Source organism: Rhinolophus ferrumequinum, chromosome X, assembly GCF_004115265.2.
Source record: "Rhinolophus ferrumequinum isolate MPI-CBG mRhiFer1 chromosome X, mRhiFer1_v1.p, whole genome shotgun sequence".
In the NCBI taxonomy this organism is placed as follows: domain Eukaryota; kingdom Metazoa; phylum Chordata; class Mammalia; order Chiroptera; family Rhinolophidae; genus Rhinolophus; species Rhinolophus ferrumequinum.
In genome coordinates, this window is record NC_046284.1 from 115,458,450 (window position 1) to 115,481,476 (window position 23,027).

The 23,027-nt window shown below is 35.5% G+C and overlaps 1 protein-coding gene across 2 annotated transcripts in view; it reads right to left on the reverse strand.

Annotated features, from left to right (window-relative positions):
- Positions 1 to 1,035: 1,035 nt before the first annotated feature.
- Positions 1,036 to 23,027, reverse strand: part of MOSPD2 (motile sperm domain containing 2) — a 44,078-nt gene continuing 22,086 nt past the window's right edge. Inside the window, exons 6-15 of one of the 2 annotated variants that reach the window (XM_033115732.1) lie at positions 20,750 to 20,810; positions 18,605 to 18,643; positions 13,915 to 14,039; positions 10,755 to 10,931; positions 10,049 to 10,161; positions 7,876 to 7,972; positions 6,926 to 7,022; positions 6,386 to 6,515; positions 4,123 to 4,225; positions 1,036 to 3,523 (exon numbers count right to left, since the gene is read on the reverse strand). In XM_033115732.1, the coding sequence (XP_032971623.1) occupies positions 3,386 to 3,523; positions 4,123 to 4,225; positions 6,386 to 6,515; positions 6,926 to 7,022; positions 7,876 to 7,972; positions 10,049 to 10,161; positions 10,755 to 10,931; positions 13,915 to 14,039; positions 18,605 to 18,643; positions 20,750 to 20,810 (1,080 nt within the window). In that variant the 3' untranslated portion in view covers positions 1,036 to 3,385. The remainder of the gene's footprint in view (positions 3,524 to 4,122; positions 4,226 to 6,385; positions 6,516 to 6,925; positions 7,023 to 7,875; positions 7,973 to 10,048; positions 10,162 to 10,754; positions 10,932 to 13,914; positions 14,040 to 18,604; positions 18,644 to 20,749; positions 20,811 to 23,027) is intronic. The other variant, XM_033115742.1, reaches the window with a different exon arrangement.

Below are 23,027 nucleotides of genomic sequence, written 5' to 3' on the forward strand. Positions count from 1 at the left end.
GAGGCTGAAATAGCTCAACTAACATGCCCAAGTCACATAGGGAGCAAGTGGCAGGCAGTCTTACTTCGGAGCCCTTGCTCCTAACCACCATTGCTTCAGCCAGAACAAATGGGATTTCCAGTGTCCTCTTGGACCAGGGAGAGAAGGGCGGCCCTGTGCCTCTGCGGCCCAAGTTCTGACATCAGGACACCTCGAGTTGCTGGTGAACATGTAGGGGAGAACGAGATGAAGACTGTTGTAAAGTAACGTGCTCTCCTACTTGGAGCTTTCCCCACAGCTGTTGTTTCCTAGAAAAGTGTGTCTTTTAGGAAAGGAGACCACATACATGCTCCCAGTCCGGGCAGGTGTGGTGCTTCTTGGTACATTACCCTCTGTCTTTGTAGCTCTATTTGGATTTTCTCTTTGGGTGTGTGTCTCTTACTTCTTTTTCAGTTTAGAAGATGGACCTGTCCTATTCGTTCTATTTTTACGGAGCAGTAGCTGCCATTTGGGTGTCGTGTCTTCTAGTGGCAAGGGGACCACACCAGTAATCCCCAGGGCCTCTTCCCTCTGGCCGCCCCTTCCTAACAACGCTGATGCCCATGCTCCAGCGCCTACTCGCGGGGACTGCCTTCCGTCCGCCCAGCAGCTAGGTAGGACTTGTCAGGCAGGAAGGTGTGTGGGTATGAATTTGGGGGGACGTGGGGTAGTTCTGGCAATTAGATTTCACGATGGAGCTCCCAACCATGACAGTGAGTCCAATGCTAAGTCGGAGGAAAACAGCTCTGCTGAAGAGCAGCCAGACCCTGACTAGGGGTGAGGAGAAAAGGGACACTAAGGAGAGGTCACCTGATAACACCACCGCTTCTGGAAGCTTGCAGGGCTGTCCTTATAAAAATGCAAAGCAGGTCTAAAAGAAATTAATGTGATCTTTAAAAGGTCAGAGTGAGTCTGAGCATTGACTTTAATATGCTTTAGCAATTAGAGACCAGAGATTTTTCCTAATGATATTTATTTCATAAATGTAATTATTTTTCTAAAACATATTAAAATAGAAAACATGTTCTTTTGATCAATTTATACAAAGAAAATACCAATATAGTAATAAAAATACTGAAAATATATGAAAAGCACCAGAACATTAGAGAAATTACACTGGCAACAATTCTAGGAATATATTTTTTTGCAATTGTACAATAAAGTGCTATTAAATCCAGTCAAAGTTAGTGGCAAGATATAAAAAGTTATGGTATTCTTATGAAATTTGAGGCTAGGTTTATCAGCAATTGCATTTTTAGGCTGCTTGCAGATCAAACTAATGACATTCCATTAATGTTTTCATGCATAATCTATTAATTTCCATCTTCAAGTGAAAACAATTGAAATCTAAATATTGATTCTTGGTAATCTGTCACAAACAGGTAATGACATGATTCAAAATAAAATTATTAATTTTAGAGTACCAAAAATAATCAAACGTGATTAAATAAAATCAAGACAGAATAAAATCAAATGTAAATATATGTGATTAATCAAGACAAGTACCAAAGTTTAGATGCTTTGATTTTATAGTTAATTTTCATTAATTAGTGACATTAAATAGACACACAAACATTAACAAGATATGTTATTAAATTCAACTGGCCAAACATCAGGGCAGAGCATTTTAGTGAATCAACGTAATTTTCATATAAAACATTAAAGGGACACTGTTAGGACAATACATTTCCAATTTTGACTAATTATTTCCTCATTTATTTGCCGAGGAACATAAAACATACACTTTGGGATTAGATTGTATTAAAGGCACGAATCTAACATGTAAGGGGAAACCGCTGTGCACACACACAGGGAGATACTAGGGATAGTACTTAGGGTGGACTGCCGTCACTTGCACGTCTGGAGTTGGCAAACTGAAACAGAAAAACCCAAATTAAGACAACGTATCAGACCAGTGTCCTTTTAAGGTTTGATATCCTAGGCCAGTTTTGAAGGAACTTTATTATATTGTTCTTCATAACTCTATTTTGGAACCATCAACTTCTCCAGATGAAAGCTGCCAACACTACACCTCAGAATAACAACAACAACAACAACAACAACAATAATAATAATAAATCTCCAAACGTGGCTTAATCAAAACTCACAACTTATTTTACAGGCAGACTATGCTTTCTTTCATATAAAATAGATTTACACATGAACTAACATGGACTGAACTGGACATATTAATGAGGAGAACAAACTAATTTCATTAGACTCTGCTCCTGTGCAAGATGTTTTTTTTTTAGGAATTTAGGAACCGTCCTTGGTATTACTGTGACAAAAGCAGAGTATCAGGCATGTCCCTTAGCCCTGGTCTGAAGGTTTTATATACTTGGTCACGAGTTTGTTTTTCACTCTTAACCGAAGAACTGACACTTGAGTTTCGTTTTTTCTTTTTTTCATCCTTATAATCTTTTCTCAAGTTCCCCTTTTATGGCTGATTTTAAGAAGGAACTGAAATATAAATGAATTATACTGCTATGCATCTCAAAAACAAACGTTTCAAAAAATTTTGTATAACTCGTTTCATTTAGAAAAGGGGGTGTAGAGGATCAAGCCTTTATAATAAATGAAGCAAAAGGCTCAGGTCGGGGTCCAGCCATAGCAAGCAACATGAAACTGCATAAGAAAGACTGGAAAGTGGGACTGAAGAGAGATTCCCTCTGGACATCACTAACAGAATTTAAGGAAAATCCAACCAAACTCAGTTTTCCAAATTCTACCTAAATGAGAGTGTTCATAAAAAAGTCTGAGATTAATAAAAGGCAAGGGAGGACTGATAAGAAACAAAGGCAAAAGGTGGTTTGGCATTAAATAGTTTTACATTCCAAAAGAATATTGACTAGCGTCTGGAAGTAATTCTCAAAATTACAAAGTCATGATTACAGAAATTACTCTGTATGTTTTTTTCCAATATACATGTTCTATATACACATAGAAAAGCTAGTAAGTTGGCTCAGCTATAATAATTATGTCATAAAAAAGCAGATTACGTTTTTTGGCTGCAACAAAGCATGTTATACTTTTCAGTTCAGCTCATATATGTACATGATAAAACTTAAGCTTTAAAAGTATTCAAATCAAAAGGAAAAAAATAAGTTACATCTAAACTTAATTTACACAACGGATATGTCTTTCCTTGCATTAATAACTAATTATACGCTCTTATCATCCATTTCTTCAGTGTTTCCTTATTCTAAGTTTATTTTCAAGACTTGTATCTGTTCCCCTCTGTGCTGCACATGTCCTTTTAGGAAGCACAGATGGGTCACACTGTTAGTAGCATGGTGGAGACGTTCTGGATCTTACTTTTTCCAGCTAATGGACAAAAGAGCCATGTTTCCTACTGAGGAGCACTTCTTTAATTGAACAACAAACAGAACAAAGAGATGACAAAAGCAAGCGAGAGCACTGTTAAGGAAAGCAGCAGCTGCTGGAACCAGATACAACGCTGAACTTGGTCTTCAAGCTTTTTATTGCTTTCTAGTAAACGATTGAGCTAAAGAGGGAAAAAAGGATGAAAGATTTGTATCAGTAAAACAGTATATTAATCATGTGAATGACAAACAGGAATATTAGAAATCCAAACATTTACAGGATGTGGTCCATCTACTCTGAAAGGCTGGGAGCTGGAAATGCAATGAGGAATTAGATTTGTTTGGTGAACAGACTTGTACCTGCTTACTCTCGTTTTGAAAAGGTCTAATTTTCTAGCTGAGAAAGGAGCAAAGCAATCAATTCCTGGAAGTTTGGAAACCAGCTACTTAGAAAGAGAGCCCCTCCCCCCATCTTTTTCAAATTTAAATGCACTATGTGGTAACGTTCAGTGAGATCAAATTCTTTGATTACTCCCCAAAGCACCATGCACTTTGCTATATGGTCCCTAATTCAAATCAAAATGTCCAGAGCTTTTAAAAAATTAGTAGATCTCCAGAAGTAACTCGCTGCTTACCATTTCTGATTTGGCTTCCCTTCACAAAGAAGAGAGCATTTCTGTCGTGTCTATGCCAAAGGTTCTCCTTATGTCAGTGGGAAAAAAATAAATTTCTAATGTTAATTAGCAGTAACAATTTTGTTTTAGGAAGAACGAACACTTACTTGTAGACACATATCTTCACTCGTTTTATCTGACATGTTAAAAGCACTGTCTTTTAACGTAAGAGTGGTTGGTTTACTGCTCTCAACAATATGGCATCTTAACCTATGAAAATCCAAAGGAAAAATAACTTCTTAAAATTATTAATAATTTTTTATAAAAGTAAAAAATAAAATGAGAAAAACACAAGTATATGTAACACAGGTGAAAGTACTCATTCTTCTCCCCAGATACACCTAAGGTAGCAGTTCAGTGTATATTTATCTTTGAAGGGGACAGAATCTGCCACCCCCAAAATATGCCGCTTTGGCATAGGGATTATCTTGAGCTGGTTATTTTTTGAGAAACAGCAGACACTGGAAAAGCTTTGAAAACTGAGTAGAAGTCACCCTTTTGTAAGAAAGTTACATTTATAAGGGAACTCTCCATTTGTAAGGTGTCTCCTTCTCTGTACCAGGAAGAGGAGGATGAATAAATCTCTAGAAACTCATCACTGGAGAAGGCGAGGACTTAAATCTGCATACCGCCTGACCCTGGTTTACTGAGCTTTGCCTGATAACGCCCCCCAAATCGCTCCCCCCTCCACCCACACATCTGCTTTGGGCTTTAGCTGGAGATGGTATGGAAGGTGGTGGCTTGGGCCATTTCAAGGAGTTACTAGGTTTCCCTGGGTCTTTCCCATGTATATAAGAGATACCCACGTTATTAATCTCATGTTTTTCTCCTGTTACTCTGTCTTTGATTTGGGGTGGGGGAGTCTCAGCTAAGAACCTAGGAGAGTAAAGGAAAATTATTTTTCCTGCCCTACAGTCTGGTGACTTACTATTGGACCTGTTAAGATACCATACTTGCTTGGGGGCCTGCAGATTGGCTCCTGGAAAACTGGCAGAAGCAGGCGAAGGATAAGAATTCTCACCAACGTCAGCTCTCCTGAATCTCATTGTAGTGCTAGGCTAAGAGGGGAAGGGAAAAATTTTCATCCTGTCCCTTCCTTTCCAAATTTAGATTAGAAGGAGAAATAATTGTGGGAACTACTTCCTTGGGTGTAGCGACTTTGGTAGAGATTTTTGTTATGAGTAGTCTTGTTTTCTATTGATCCTTTTTTCTCTCAGAGATGGTCACTATTTTCTTTTGTCTCTTTTGTGTCACTTGTCACAAGGAGGAGACTCATAGGCCCAAATGAGTTTTTCATTATATCTTGATCTATCTTGAGAGCGTGGCTTTGTGACCAGTGAGAAGATTCCCTCTGGTCGCTGTCAGCTGGAGTCTGCCTGTGCCCAGTCTGAGACACTAAGTGACAAGCAGCATTCTCTTTGACTGTGACAGCACCCATGGGAGTTTGTCAGAAGGGGTCCCGGTCTATAGTGGGCCTTTGTTGTCTTAACCTTCATTGTCCCTTTCCAGTGGCATGAGTCTGGTGTCACAGATGAGCGGGTCTGTGACTGGAGGCATCTCACGTTCTTGTGGGAAACCTGAGACATGTTTGCACTACACCATTCTTACTGCCTGAGATAATGAAGGTTTTGCTTTCTTATGCTACCACTGGGAGTGAATGTTCTGACTTTGTGAGGACTGCGTTTTTTTAAAACCCTTTTATAGGATGTCTCTTGCGTCCATGGTTAAGCTATAAAAAGTCTTATTGGCCTGAGTCACGATTGAGATTAATATAAGATCCTACTTGTCAATGGCCAGATGATAGGTCCTTTGAAATGGAAAACCTTCTATGTTTGAAAAACAAATTTAAAGAGTTCTCATCCTACAAAGTTCTTATTGGTATCTTCGGAAAGACCAAATTGAAAGGAGGACACGAAGGAGTATGGCGGCGAGCCTTACGGACTTCCTTAGCAAGATGAAATTACAAGGCTCTTTTTACCTCCACTTTCAGAAGATATCTACCAAATTCAGAGAAGAGTTAAAAAGATCAGTGGTCATTCAGGGACCACTGGTCAATCACAGGGACCTTGATTGACTCTAAGGGGTATTCTTCTCACCCGTGATTATACTGCAGTTACCAGACAAGATCTGTGTTTTGACACATCCAGACTCTTGCATTGGCCTATAAGCAGGCGTCTGCTATTAGCAACCATCTTGAGAAACCGCAGGTCTCATTCACTTGGGCACCCCATACCCTTGCAAAACTCAGGACCCACACTAGATGCCTCAATGTCTGCCAAACTCTAGAAGGAAGGTATGCCTGCCATGTAGGCACGTTTCTCTTTCTGATCCTGCCCACCACACTGGAATGCCTTTGAGTAAAAAGCATACCTGTGCTCCACCACTTTGTTTCTGAGAACTTCTTTCCAGAACTGAGTTAATTCTGCTGGGCCTGTGCCAGGTGACTGTTCCATTTCAGCTGCCATTATCAGAAAACGGTCTTGGGCAGAGACGGTTAAACCTGCATTTCAAAAGAGCAGCTTAATATATAAACAGAAATCTTTATAAAGGGTTAGAGATGTGGTTTAAGGCATTATTCTGGGGGGAAAAACGTTAAGGAAAAACAAGAATATGAAACTACCATAAAAAGGAAAAAGTCCTTCTAAAAATGAGGACTGCTTTTTCAACTGGCATCAGTTTAAACAATTTTACTCATTAAAAACAGTGAAAATTTTTGTAATGCTGGGAAGGACTTTAGAGACCCATTTGCCCATCTCATTTTACACGTGGGAAAGCAGACACCTACAGTGCAGTGAGGTGACTTGCTGACACTATATGTATAGATTCTAGTCCAGTTCTGCTGACTCATGGCCCAGCCCCAGGTTCCCCCGCCCCAGCACACCCCACCATGGCCATCATGGGACAACCTACCCCCGTGGGGAGACACGACTATATCAACTGATGCGCCAGGGTCACAGCTGCTGTTACTGGGCTTGACTCGGTATTTTTCTGGAGCAGTTGTTCTCACCTGTTTATAAACAAAGTAGTCACATAATAATCTTTCTGCTTTTATTTGGGAAATGGCTTAAAAAGGACTTCTAACAAAATCAGCAGTTAATTAATAACCAAAATTTACAAAATAAGCTTTGTGGTTATGCATAGAATGTATCTTTAGCCACCAATAGGAAAAAAGCATCTCGAGTATTAAAAAAAATTCACTCATTTTTTAAGTCCAATTTTCACTTAGCCTTCATCTTAAATACAAAAATTACTCCAGCTGTTAAATATTTATCCTGTCTGCTAATCATGTGAATTTAATACACATTCAAAGAAGTGAATGCACATTACAACACATGTTACAATAGTGTTCAGAAATGATAGAAAGATTAGGTAATCAAAGGACATCCACACATTCTAGTGGTTAAATTTAAATATATGATTTAAGGAAGTAATACCTACAACTCAGTCTTGTTACACTTAATGCTCAGTATCAGGTTAGTATCCAGTATAAACTACATTCCTAAATATACTACACTGGGGGAAATGCACATTTGATTTTACAGTTTTATTTTTCACTGTTATTATGAATTATTCATATGATGAAGAGTGATTATCCTTGGGATTTTTATTTACAACAAATGTTAAATTCTGGGTTCAATTTGGGCATTAGCCTATTACTGCAAATAAAAGACTGAAATACAGAACCCAGGAAAAATTTTGTACCACATGGTTAAAGCCAGAAGGTAGTATAGCATACTTAAAAATATCATAAATAAAAACATTGTGCATGTTCAAAATTATCAATCTTTTAATTAAAATGTGTCTAAAATCACTGCCATGTCAAATTTTCACACATAATTTATTCTCTTTCAGAAATTTACCTTAAATGCCACTATGTTTTTAGTTACATTTGTCAACACAATTAAAGCTTTCTTCTCTCCAGATTCCGTACTTCCAAAATATAGTTCTTCTGCTGGGCTAAGTGATGATAAAAACATAAGGCATTTGTATTACTCAGAATAAATGACAATGTAATCATTAGCTTGAAGAAAAACATTTGGTTAGTATTTTATGCTTGTTTGTACAGAGATTTCATCAAAAAGACAAGATTACAAAATAATTACCCAATATATTTTGTATTTTAATCTTACTGATTCAATGTATGCTATTTAAAAAGTCCTAAGGTTTCCCCAAGATCAAAAGCAGAAGGAACAGAGAGCGAACTAGGAAGATTCTGAATTAGTCCTATAATCAGCACCACCTCAAAGTGCATTTTCTTAAACTCTTGGGAAGGTTACAGATAATAATCAAAGTAAAGATGGAGTCGCTGCTTCAACTTCACCTAATCACAGATTAGAATGGGGCATATTTTTATACACCAGCAGAGAAGATCATACCTTAAAAAGAATGATCATTAGGGATGTATTCAAGTAGTAGAATAATTTCTTACTATATGAAGGCTTGTTTTCTATGTAATAGGGAAGAAGAAAAATAAACACAGAAATAAAATCTGGGCTGGGAACTGCAGGAAGAACTTGTCAAACAGTAAAATCAGTGAGCCCCCAAATGCAAATTTACTATTCTTGGCCATTGTAATGCCCGTGACCTAAAATGAAAACAAAAAGATTCCAGCAAAGTTTGTGTAGTTTAATTACATTAGCCAAATTGTATCAGGTGCCTCCAAACAATGGGAAGGATCGTGTTTTTGTTTTAGATAAAAATATATACTGTTCAGCTAGACCTTGACTTTGAGATATATCTTTAAATAGATTCATGTTCTACCAGGAATGTCTTCCTGTGAGAGATGTTTATTAATCTAGAGAGCACACATTTTTAAGGAAGTGTTCTCCCAAGAGGGCTTTGCCCAGCTTTGGACAAGATGGTAAATGAGCACGGTTGCTGGCTTCCTTTTAGGACTCAATCTGAAATATGCCACAGAAAAGACAGGCAGGTTTTGGATCCCAGAACTGCTCTTAGTAACCAGCAGAAAAACTGCGAGAAGCTCTGTGGGTCATAGGTTGGGTCCTTGGGCGTGTGCAGAAGTGCTGTGACTTTCCTGGGGCGGAGGCAGGGAATGGCAGAGCCCTTAGTTCTACTTTGGCTTTCTCCCTAGCTAGCTCTTCTGGCCATACCTCGACATTTATAAGCCAGGACCCACGGTTTGGACAGGCCTCCAGTGAAAAAAACAGTGTGTAACTTCCAAACCAATAGAGGAGAAAATGGGAAAGAAACTCCAAAGAGGGAAAATAGCAAAGAAAAACCATGGAAAACAACATAATGTGCATGTATTTCTCTCTGTCACGCAGACACAACAAGTCTTGATATAATGGTAATCAAAATATATGTAAACAAACTCATCTCGTTAGTTAATCTCAGATTCCAGTTTTAAAAACTCTGGCTGTAATGCTTATAACAGACATATACTAAAACAGTTACATAGAAAGATTTCAAGTAAAGGGATAGAAAAATGACATATCAGGTCATCACTAAAGAAAGATGGTATAGCAATATTAATGTATGGCTAAATATTTACCAACCAAAAGCATCATTAGTGAGAAAGAGGTCTTTATATAATGATAAAGAAACAATCCTGAATCTTTTGGGTTGCATAACCTAGAAATAAAAATAGAGATGGGCTGAAATTTGGCTTTAGTAAAAAACCTATTTTTCTGGTTCAGCTTCAGCTTTTGGAAGGTCAAATTGATAAATGCCTACATTTCAATGTTGTTTCTAGCACCTCTGAATTTGTGCAAGTCTAACAGTATCAGTGTAATGAGAAAAATGCATGTCATTAAGATTTACTGTTAATATATGAATATTCAATTTTATTATCTGTTGTGATAATGAGGGCCTTTTAAACACACTCAACAGAATAACAAAAAGATAGCTAAAAATATCCACTATGTCTGGAAACCAAGGTGAGTCTTCACATAACCCATAATTTTGTATTTCCACAGTTTCAAAAATACTATAGAAGTTTTCTTACTTTGCAGATCCCTCAAGATGATCAAAATATGTTATAAAAGCATAGCTAATAAAATCTTCCACTATTACCTGATGTGTAATAAGGGCCCCTTAAATACACTCAATGGTTTCTTGAAACCTTTCATCTTGGAATCAATCTTTTCATTTTCTTCTGCTTTGGAAACAGCTTCGGTTAGGTTAATCTAAAGACAAAAAAATATATATGAAGAAAAAAGAAATTTAGTTTCATACTGACAGTTGGGTAGGTCATTAGATCCAAAAGTAAACATTATATTGATTCAATCCAAATTACAATCTTTAACATAGGTTTATTATATCTGCATTGTATATTTAGTATATATTAGCATTACATTAACATATAGTTGAGTGCCTACTACAAATATCACTAGAAAATACAACATGGTCCTTCCCTTAAGACTCTTTAAATTTGTTCTAAACTATAATGTATTTATCTATTAAGCCCCTGATTACGGATAGCAAGATGACAACAAAGTGCTTTTTAAAATATGAAATAGAGGAAGCAGATGAAAGTAAAGTTTTCAATTACTTTTATTTCAGACAAATAAAAAATAGCTACAGTTCCTTCCAGGTGCATTTTACCAATTTTTATACAACAGTGTGGAATTGGCCCATCCCCTCCTTCTTCTTTCTTTTTTACATACAAAGATGAGAAGGACAGAAATTTCTAAGTGGATTACACACAATCACATAGCGAGCTAATAGTAGAATTGGGGCTAGGCCATAGCTTTTGACTCAATTTTATTTTTAGAATTACCTTTTTCAGAAGAGCCGTTTGTTCGTCATTAGAAACTGTTTCCAAGGTTTCTTTGCCATCACTTTCTATGTCTTCCTTACTTGAAGCTTCATCCTCACTGGCAATAGGACCATTTTCACACAGTGGTGTCTGGAAGTCGTCATCTACTAGTGGTGGATAGGTATACTTGAAAGGATCCTAAAATAAAATAATTTTGGATCAGTCTGCTAAGAAGTGGATAGAAAAATAATTCTTTTAGTAAAGTTAAAATCCATTACTGTAGCCAAGAAAACAAACTGTAGTGAAATTTAAAACCAGAAAGGGAAAGAGTAGTAAGTGGTATGGGACAACTGGCCAGCCATCTGTAAAACAACCAATTTGGATCTTTAGCTCACTCTTTACACCAAAAGAATTTCAGATGGGTGAAAGCTTTAACTATGTGTGCAAGTGTCTGTGTATGTATGCATGTGTGTGTTTATTTTTTAAAAACCATGTAAGCTTCAGAACAACACATGGGAGGATTAAAAAAAACCCTAAGTAGAGGTAGCCTTTCTAAGTATAGCACAAAACCTAGAAGGCATACAAATACTGATTAAAAATTGAGCACACTAAAATGAAATTTGTTTTTTAAGAAAAAGGCCACAACTGGAAAAATATGCACCACACATATCAGAAACAAAAGACAGCTTTTGTTAATACCGTGTTTCCCCGAAAATAAGACCTAGCTGGACAATCAACTGTATTGCGTCTTTTGGAGCAAAAATTCATGTAAGACCCCGTCTCATATAAGACCCGGTATTATATTATGTTATGTTATGTTATATTATATTATATTATATACCTGGTTTTATATAAGACCCGGTCTTATAGGAAAATAAGACCGGGTCTTATATTAATTTTTGCTCCAAAAGACGCATTAGAGCTGATTGTCCGGCTAGGTCTTATTTTCGGGGAAACACAGTATATACAAATCGTCAAGAAAATAATAACCCAACAGAACAAGGAATAAAGGAATGATGTAGTTCATAGAATGTAGTTCAAAAGAATGAAGACTGCCTTTTAAATCATTAAAATATGCCCAACATCACTTACAATAAAAGAAATGCAAATTAAAACTGTAATAAAATATTTTTCACCTGAGACTGGCAAAAATGAGACTACCGTGTTTCCCCGAAAATAAGACCTAAGTGGAAAATAAGCCCTGGCATGATTTTTCAAGATGACATCCCCTGAACATAAGCCCTAATGTGTCTTTTGAAGCAAAAATTAATATAAGACCTGGCCTTATTTTCGGAGAAACACGGTATTTGGTGTTGGCGAGAATGTGGTTCAAGCGTTCTCACACATCATTGATAAATGGGGAGAATCTCTTTAGAGGGAAATTGGCAACAACTATTAAAATTAAAAACTAAATATACCCACTGACTTAATGATTTTATTTCTAGGAGTTTACCTTCTACATATACTGCTGCACGTGTGTGCCAAGAGTTATTTACAAGGATAGTCATTGCAGCATTATTAGTAATGGGAAAAAGATTAGAAAATAAGGTACCTTCAAAAGAGAACTGATTAAATAAGTTATGTTATATCGACACAATGGAATATTCTGCAATAGTTTAAAGAATCACAGACCTCTATGAATCAATATGGTATAACCTAAAAATAAATGATGTGAAAAAAGCCCCACAACATGTGTGATATGTGACCATTATGTAAAAAATCACTGGATAGAATATCTCCGGAAGGAGAGAAAACTTGGAAACAGTGACTGCCTCTGGGGAGTAGCAATGGGCAGTGACCTTGGGAGGGACATGTACTTTTCACTGTACTCTTATATTTTTCAGTCTTTAGTATTGTTTGCTGTTTCTAAAAATATCATGTGTTTATTATTTTTTGAAAACAAAAAATTATGTTAGAAAATATCAGTCCTAACTACAATTTGACTATAATCCTGAAGAAATATACCACTAACAACAAAGAAGGGCAATAAAATAACCTTTTCTACCCCTAAAAAAAGTAAATTTTACTAAGTACTATTAATTTTAAGATACAACAATTCTATGGGCAAACTATAAAAAAATGACAAATGCATCAAATCACTATTTTAACTAAGGGTAGTACTTGAAATGAACCATACTCTGTTTTTCTAGGTTAAAATGTGAAATAAGTCTCAGAATAGGAAAGCAGCAAAGTTTAAAAATATTAGTTCAAATTTTTTTAATTAAAGAAAACAAACAAAAGGGCATACCAAAACTTTTCATCTTGCTATCCCCTTGGTTCTGGTTGAATACAATTATGCCAGAAAGGCAGTATACAAAGTAGATTATAAAAATCAAGTAATAGAAATGTTATCAATCAAGTTAACCCAAAGCATACCAATTCCATAGGTCTCACAGTTTATTAAAAAAGTCATTATCAATATGTTTTATTGTTAAACAGTATTAAGAATTTAACACATACCTACTAATCCTGGTCTCTTACTTGTAAGTAGTAAAATGATTTCCAAAAAATCTCGATAGTATATATTATCTTTTAAATTAAAAAGATTGTTCAACAGTAAACAATTGGAAGCAAAGTAAAGACACATCCAAATAATTACCTTATGGTTATTAAATAATGTATGGTTCATCTCTAGACACTGTAATACTATGCAGCTATAAATAAAGAGTAAGTTGGTTGTCACATTGATTAGGAATGATCTCTAAGATATATTGTGAAGAAAAAAGCAGGATGCTCAATAGTGTATAAATGTACTACTTATTTAAAAGAGATCGGAAGGAGGAAGAATTACACATATACTACATTTGCTTATACATATACTACATATATAATACAGTTGCTTACATAGGCAATCGAGATCCCTGGAAATAAATGTAAGAAATGAAACTGGGGAGGAGGACAGGGTGGTTGGGATAGCAGTAGAGAGACTTTTTACTGAATACTTATTTCTGAATACTAAATGCTATTTTGCTGAATACTTTCCAGTTTAAAACCATTTAAAAGTAGCACGGGAACAACTTGAAAATTTTACAAATGTCTGTAACACTGCTTTCTACTTTGGGGTATCCGTGATGTTTCTTTGGATGTTATGACATTGATTTTCCTTTTTCCTTGAGGAAAGAATATAGCCCAGTGCTGTGACAGTTTTATTTTAGAAACGAATTTCCAGTACTATACTTACAGTTCCACCCATGTGGGGAGGCAGGTATTCTACACTGACATAGTCTTGGACTTCATTTTTACTTGTAAACTTCAACAAACTCACTGCTTCTGGACCAAGCCAGGATTTCACAATTTTGAAAGCAGCTGAAGAAAAAACAGTCACTTCATTAAATTCTTTTCATTCTCTTTCTCAATTAATTTACTGTATCTGCTAAAGCAGGTCTTCTGGAATTAGTTTGGGCTAAAATCTGTTTATATGTATCTTTCCATGGCATGATACTTAATAGTCTCTAATTCCTGTAGGCATTTACACTGTGACTGTCCCTGATGGATTTCAAATGTTCCATGAAGATTCAGGAAGATTAAATTACCCTGATATTCTCTAATAAACTTATCAGGGTTCTGGCCTCTGCACAAATCCATCAATGATCCCAACTACTAAGATTTCCAGACACTGAATCATACAGCAATGTAATTTGGGGAATAACTGCACAATAGTATGGGGAGAGTCATTTGCCGTACGCTTCTGATAAACCCCCAATCTGAAAAACAGCCTCAAATGGGAAGTCAGGAAGAGAAAGAAGTAGCTCTCCTCATTATGGGTGTGAGCTAGACCCAGACCTCTTCCACCCTAACCCTGAACTTCTCTGCCTTTGTCCCAAGCCCTGCAGTTTATGCAACTGTAAGGAATTTACAGAGTCTGCAGGTATAAATTCTTGTCACACCCAGCTGTTTAGTAATTACAATCTGTTCTGTCATGCCATTCTGATTTAGACTTAATTTTAAAAATCTCATTTCCATCGTGACATTCTAAGCACATTTTAAAGAAATGAAAAGAGGAATCCTGCATTACATTTGCAAAAGCGTCAATAAAAAAATCAGGAAATACAACAGCACAATAAACATTAAATAGTAGTTCAGAAAATTACGTTTTTACTTTGGCTAATTATGCTTAAATTTTTTTACATAACATTTACATTTTCATTAATTTCCATTTTGAAAGTGTGAGTTGACATATTTAAAGTTATGCTACTTGAATTAACTGAAGTGCGAAATCTGATTTTTTAAGAACAGGTTAATTGACATGTAATTTACATACCATAAAATTTACCCTTTTAAAGTATACACATCAATGGTTTTTAGTACATTCACAGAGTTGCACAACCATCACCACTATCTAATTTCACCACATTTTCATCACACCAAAAAGAAACCCTTATCCATTAGCAGTCTCTCCGCATCCTCTTCCATTCCCCGGCAAACACTAATCGACTTTGTTTTTATGGATTTGCCTATTTAGGACATTTCATATAAATGGAATCATACAATGTGTTTTTTTCCCTACTGGCTTTGTTCACTCAGTGTGTTTTTAAGGTTCACCCATGATGTAGCATGTATCAGTATTTGATTCCTTTTTATTGAGGAATCATTTTCCCTTTCATGGACATATAACATTTGTTTATCCATTCATCAACTGATGAACATTGGGGTTGTTCCCACTTTTCACTATTATGAATAATGCTGCTGTGAACATTTGTGTACAAGTTTTTGTGCAGACATATGCTTTCAATTCTCTTTAGGATATACTTAGGAGTGGAATTGCTGGGTCATATGGTAACTCTTATATTTAACTTTTTGAGGAACTGCCAGGCTGTTTTCCACTGTGGCCGCACCATTTTATATTCCCACCAGCAATGTATGAGGGTCCCAATTTCTCCACATCCTCACCATCGCTTGTTACTGTCTCTTTGATTACAGCCATCCTAGTTGGTGTGAAGTATCTCATTTGGTTTTGACTTGAATTTCTCTAATGACTAATGATGTTGAACATCTTTTTATGTGTTCATTGACCATTTGCATATCTTCTTTGGAAAAATGTCTATTCAACTCTTTGGCCCTTTTTAATTGGGCCATGTGTCTTTTTATTGTTGCATTGTAAAAGTTATTTATATATTCTCGACATAAGTCCCTTATCAGATGTAAATATTGACTTGTAAATATTTTATTCCATTCTGAGAGCTGTCTTTTCAACTTTTTGATGGTGTCTTTTGGAGCACAAAATTTTTACATTTTAATGAAGTCCAATGTATTTATTTTCTTTTGTCACTTGTACTTTTTTGGTGTTATATCTAAGAAATCACTTCCTAATCCAAGGTCACAAAGATTTACTCCTAAGAGTTCTTATAAGAATTTTATAGTTTTACATTTAGGTCTCTGATCCATTTTGAGTTAAATTTTGTGTATAATGGGAGGTAGAGGTCCAACTTCATTCTTTTGAATGTGGATGGATATTCAGTTCTAGTACTATTTATTAAAAAGACTATTCTTTCTCCATTGAATTGGCTTTGCACCATTGTCAAAAAATCAACCATCAATGTTAGGGCTTATTTTTGTACTCTCAATTCTATTTTATTCATCTATATGTCTATGCTTATATCTACCAGTGTCTTAATTACTATAGCTCTGTGGTAAGTTTAGAAATCAAGAAGTGTGGCAGTATGAATCCTTCAATTGCGTTGTTCTTTTTCAAAATTATTTTTCCTACTCTGGGTCTCTTGCATTTCCATATCAATTTAAAGACAAGCTTGTCAATTTCTGTAAAAAAGGCAGCTGGGATTTTTATAGGGGCTGCACTGAATCTAGATCAATTCAGGAAGTACTGCTATCTTAACAATATCAGGTCTTCTAATCCTTGAATAAGAGATGTCTGTATAACTAGGTCTTGAATATCCTTCAGTGGTGTTTTATAGTTTTCAGTGTGTAAGTCTTAAACATTAATTTTATTTCTAAGTACTTTATTCTTTGTGATGCTATTATAAATGGAATTGTTTTCTTAATTTCATTTATGGATTATTCATTGCTAGTATATAGAAATACTATTGATTTTGTGTTCTAACTATGTACTCTGCCACCTTGCTGAACTTGTTTATTAATTCTAATAGGTTATTTTTGTGTTTCTATTCCTTAAAATTTTCCATATAGAAGATTATGTCACCTGCAAATATAGATAGTATTACTTCTTTTCCAGACTGGATGCCCCTTCTTTTTCTTGCCTCAATGCCCTGGCAATATAAGTGGTGAAAGCAGACAAACTTGTCTTGTTCCTGATCTAAGAGAGAAGGCATTCACTCGTTCACCACTAAATATGATGTTAGCTGCGGGTTTTCACAGACGCCCTTCATCAGGCTGAGGAAGTTCTCTTCTGTGTAGTGAAGAATTAACCTTTACTCAAAGAAAGGTCTGGCCTTTGCCCTCAGTTTCTGGGAGGTAATCTTCACGCCCGATAGGAGTGTCTTTGTTTGGGGGCCCTGGGTCACACTGGAACAATGAGTTGGGGAGGGCTTTGCGTCACACAGTATCAGACCTCTGGAGGGACTGGAGACGGAGATAAACCATGTGGTAAGTCAGTCAGGCCTATGCAATGGAACCCCAATAAAAACTCTGAACACCACAGTATGCGCGAGCTTCCCTGGTTGGCAGTACTCCACGAGTACTACCACATGTCCATGCTGGGGAATTAACTTGCTTCACATTTGGCACTTTCCTGGATTCTGCACTATGTCTTTCTTCTCTTGGCTAATTTTAATCTGAATCCTTTCCTGTAATAAACCGTAACTGAGTATAATAACTTACAGTGAGTTCTGTGTGTCACTCTAGTGAACCTGAGAGTGGTTCTGGGAACCCCTTGAACTTACAGTTGGTGTCAGAAGTGAGGGTAGTCTTGTGTGGACTACTGTGGTCCCCCAAACTTCACAGTTGTTCCACTCTTTGCACCTACGATTCCTAGTTTCTTGAGAGCTTTTATCATGAGACTGTACTGGATTTTGTCAAATGCTTTTTCTGTGTCTATTGAGATGATCATGTGGTTTTTTTCCTTTAGCCTATTAATATGTTCGATAGCACTGATTGATTTTCATATGTTAACTGACTTTGCATTCCTGAGATAAATCCCTCTTGGTCATGGTGTATAATCCTTTTTATATGCTGCTAGATTCGGTTTGTTAGTACTTTACTGAGGTTGGTCCATCTATATTCATAAGGAATACTGGTCTGTAGTTTTCTTTTCCTGTGATGTTTGTTATTAGGGATACATGCCTCATAAAATGAGTTGGGAAGTGTTCCCTCTTCTTTTATTTTTTGAAAGAGTTTGAGAAGGGTTGGTGTTGATTCTTCTTTATATGTTTGGTAGATTTACCAGTCAAGCCATTTAGGCCTGGGCTTTTTTTGTGAGAAATTTTTTTATTACTAGTGTTTTCAATGGTTAAAACAAATTTTTTTTAATAAAAAAATGTATCATGACTCATAAAGGCTATGTGACTCAGAGATTTGGAATAAATTTCAGATTGATTCTAATTTCTTCCTCAATATCTGAAGCCCGTAAGAAAACTTAGCCAAGGCCTGTGTATGAAATACCCCATCTGTGGGTGACAAAGTAAGGCTTCTGACTATAGTTTTGTCTGAATGGTTGAACATCTTGAGGCTGTTTTTAGAGAAGACAAATGGGTGTCCCCAGGGCCTGGAGGCAGAAAGCTAGCCCAGTTTGCTTTGGAACAGCCTTTGAGTGTTTTAGCTCTAGCCTCTTAAGAGTACGTATACACCAAGCTCAATATAAACATTTTTTTTAAAACAACCATAGAAATATGGCTAAATTGGCAAAGAAAAAAGGACATCAGACATTTTGTTTTAGAAAGTATCAGTAATATACTCACCGTTCATTATCCAAGGCATATCAAAGATCACTATTTTTGCTGAAAGATTAAAAAAAAATTCATTGAATGTGACTTAGTACCACTATAGCAATATCACTTTTACCTGACCTAAAAACAATGGTCATCTAAATGTAACTAAAAAGTGAGCTGGCTGACTCAGTTCTAAGTCAGTGAAGTATGAGTGGTGCTTGAACTAAACTAACTTCTCACTGTGGTGAGGGGCCCCTCCACGAGGATGGCTTCTGGAAAATGAATAATGCACAATCACGGTCCTTTGCTAAGTAGCCTGTCCTTTTGTTTATTTATTGCTTTTGCTGTTTGCAGAAAGGTACAGAAGAAAACAGTTAAGTGGGTAAGTGGAATCTTTGGATGTGCCATGTCATATTAGTGCTGGAGTCCACTGACTTTTAAAATAATTTCAACATCTAATTTATGGTTTCAATTATTAATATAATTTTCTAGAGATTATATTGCTAAACCATTCTCACAGTTGTCACCACTATTTTAATAAGTCATTATATTTGAAGAAACAAAAATTGTTTCTACTTTTCTTAATATCATGAGCTCCAGGAAACCAATAATTCCAAAGTATACAAAAGTATTATTTGCATACTTAGATGAAGATATTAAACAGCCCTATTAACAATTGTGAGAAAGAACCAGAAACCACAAAAGGGATTTTTGATATCTAATTTAGTCTTCATTCCAGAAGAATTAAAATGTAATTTCATTCTTCTCTGAGCAAAGAACCTCCTAGAATGATTATATTAATGTAGGATAGTGAAGTACATGTTAAAAACATGGTATCTGCAAAGAGGTACCCTGGTACTTAATACTATTAAGAAATAATCGTATTTCATGACAGATTCTGAAGCATAATCAATTTAAGATTCTATAAAATTCAATGTCTGCAAAACTATATTAGGTAGGTAGAATATATACATTATCTCTAGTTATTGGAATGAATAGTATTTCAATTCATCTTTGAGCCATGAATTTATTGATAGTTTTCTCAAAAAATCTTGGATGTGTTTTATAAGGTAATAATGATAATACTATTTATAAATGACTCTTCTTAAACTCCATCAGCTATTTTGATAAACAAGTGGATATTTTATTTTCAGTTTGTACATTGGAGAAACAAGCTAATAATATGGGGCAGTGGATGAATTCAGAAGGAACAGCAGATCCTACAAGGTCCCCAAACCAGACATTCTCTTTAACTAAAAACGTTCATGAATACTCTCTCTGAAGACATAAGAGCAAACGGCTAGGAGTGGCCCTGAGCCTCGATCCATAATGCTGTTTGTCTGTTCCTCATTTCACATTCATAATGATGCAAAAGCATGCCAAAGTAAGATGATTTAGGGATTTTATGCTTCAGTGTCACCTGAGTCACAAGTCCCCAAAGACCATAATTGTGGTACTTGCCAGGGGTGTGCCCAGGCAGACCTGAGTTTATTTTCTGATTTCCCTGTTGCTTCTTTTCTGTCTTTTCACTTTCAACCCATTTAGGTTAAAAATATCTCTGTTTATGAGGGATGGCAACTTCATTTCTCCAGGGGGAAACCATCACATAGATCCAATAAATAAAAAATGAGTAAGATTTAGGAGTTCTTCATTCAGGTCATTAATGGAATAATCACAATTAAAAACAAACTCCAAATGCTACATTCAAGTGTAGTGCAGGACAGTCAAGTGTTTTCTCAATGACAATTGTTAAACAGCAATTAGTAACACAGTGTACTTTATGAGTTTGCTTATCAGAGTACACTTTATCAATACTGTTTATCTATTTCTTGTATGTAAGAAGTTCCATATAATATTATTTTAAAGAAATTTCTCAATTGAAAGATTAGTAAAAATGAGATAGTCCCTATGTGTATGTGTATGTTACAGGATGTCATATATACAGTTTAGAACTTAAACTCTTAAAACTAACTGTAAATGACAGTGATTATTTATGAAAATTTCCCCCTGTACCTACTAGAAAATGCACTTAAATGTCTATGAACACATTTAAGCTTTGCATCAGAAAACAATGTTTCAGCTATTAAAGTCCATAATAATATAAAGCGCTACAATTCTCAGGCATTACCTACAGTTTCTACATATTATATTTTTATAAAGAAGTAAGTTACTTACAGAGGTACTTAGGGTAATAAACCTTAAAGCAGTTGATGATAAAGCGTACAAAATCCATGTCCTAAAATAAAGATTATATATTGAAATCTTTAAGAATGTCCACGTTTAAGGTGATAAATTATTAAAGACAAATGAAACAATTATTAACATCTTAAAAATATAAGCAACTATATAAATATGTATATTCTCAAGAATTAACGTTTTATGTCATTAAGCCATTTTTTAAATTAGTTTCAGGTGTACAAAACAATGTAATAGTTAGACATTTAAAATCCTCACAAAGTGATAAGCCCCCTCCCCCAATTTTCTACCCTCTGACATCATATATAGCTGTTACAATACCATTGACTCTATTCCCCATGCTGTACTCCACATCCTGTGACCATATATACATATAATTATAGTTGACATTCAATATTATTCAGCTTCAGCTTCAGGTGTACAGTGCAGTGGTCAGGCATCTACACCGTCCATGAAGTCATCTCCCTAATAGGACAAGTACCCATCTGACACCCTACAAAATCTTTACAACATTATTGATTATAGTCCCCAAACTATCTTTCATATCCCCGTGGCAAAATGTAGCTACCAATTTGTTCATTAAGCCACTTTTAATAATCAGTCCTAAAACTGAGTTAAAGAAATCAGAAGCTTAAATGTCATTCATGTTACCTCAAACTAGTTAGATACTCAGGCGGCTAAGGTAACGTGGCATTATAAAATGGATCCAAAAGCAATCCGCATAGAGAAAATCTAAAAATCTGTTAAATAATTATTGAAACAAGTATACAGTTTACAAACTGACTACTTGGAATGATAATACATTTGTATGTAAATTCTGGTATATTTGCTTCTTAAAGCTAATTTCTACACCTCTAACAGCTTCAATAAAATGTATTTTTTTAGTGTTTTATATAACAATAAATCTGGTAATATTGGCCTGCTATTTCTATTTCACTTCTAGCTTCTTTCCTCTTATTTAGGGATCTAGAATTAGAATTTCTTAGTTTATATTCAAGTGTTGGTCACTGACTCCAATTTCTGGGAGACTTTATAAACGTAACTGGTTGGTTTCAGTGCACTGAACCCAGCAACATGAAATTAGGTTATTAGGGTTACTATTCACATGGATCATTTCAGTCCATGTTATTCCATGGTCACATGCTGTTTTACTAATCCTGATCAGCCATTTTATAAGGTCTGTAGGGTGAAAGATACACACACACGGTGCCAAAAATGTATGCGCATTTTAAGAAAGGAAAAAACTGGATTAAAATTGTAATAATATATACTGATAACAAAAGATGAATACAAGTCATGTGTATACATTTTTGGCACCCTCGGTGTACACACACACACACACACACACACACACACACACACACTTAAATCCATCAGTTACCGAAAGGTGGGTTGTCCTAGAAATGAGTCTATAGAGTCTTTTCTAGCATGTGAGCGGCAGCATCTTTAACTCCAGTAAACTGAAAGTAAGCATCCTTAACTATCTTAAGTATTTATTATGGGATAAATCCTAGTATATAATAATACCTTTGTAACTAATTTTCATATCCACTGTGCACAGAGCTTAATAATTTGTAGTTAAATAAGAGTCAAAGAAATATCTCAAAATAACTAGTTATATATAAATTTGGTTATCTAGCATATATCTGTGGCCCCCAGAAACTGCCTAGAAAGTCTCCCATATTCTTGTTTTCATCTTTTAGGTAGTTGAATGTCCTTGCTTATAAAATCCCAAGTTACTGCTAATTGAAGTAGATTTGATAGGATGCCACTGGTGTATGCATAGTAGTGGGCTCTACATAAAAAAACTCCACGAAACTATTGGTCTGCATTTTGCGGGGATCGCTATTCATTATCTTGTAAAATGTCCTCCCTTTGAGGACTCATGAAAGACTTTTCTCTTTAGTTCAAGTATCAGGAATGAATACACTTCTCCTAAGACCCTGGTTTGAAAATATGGTCTCTGAAATAGTTTGAAATGATTCCATTTCTTTTAGGTAGGCAGCTGAGAGCTTAGAGCCAAATTAGTGGCCCAACTCTTTAACAAGTAATTTTTAAAATGTCTTGCTTTGTAATTCTGTATGCATCTTTATGAGCCAACTTAAATCCTTTGTGATTCATGAGGGTGATCTATAAAAATAATTCGATAAGGTTCAAGTATTTAAAAACATTAATAATGAATTAAATACTCAGTAATGCAAATAAACTTTATAAATTAAAGATAATGAGGTAACATATGAGTAGTTTGAAAAAAATC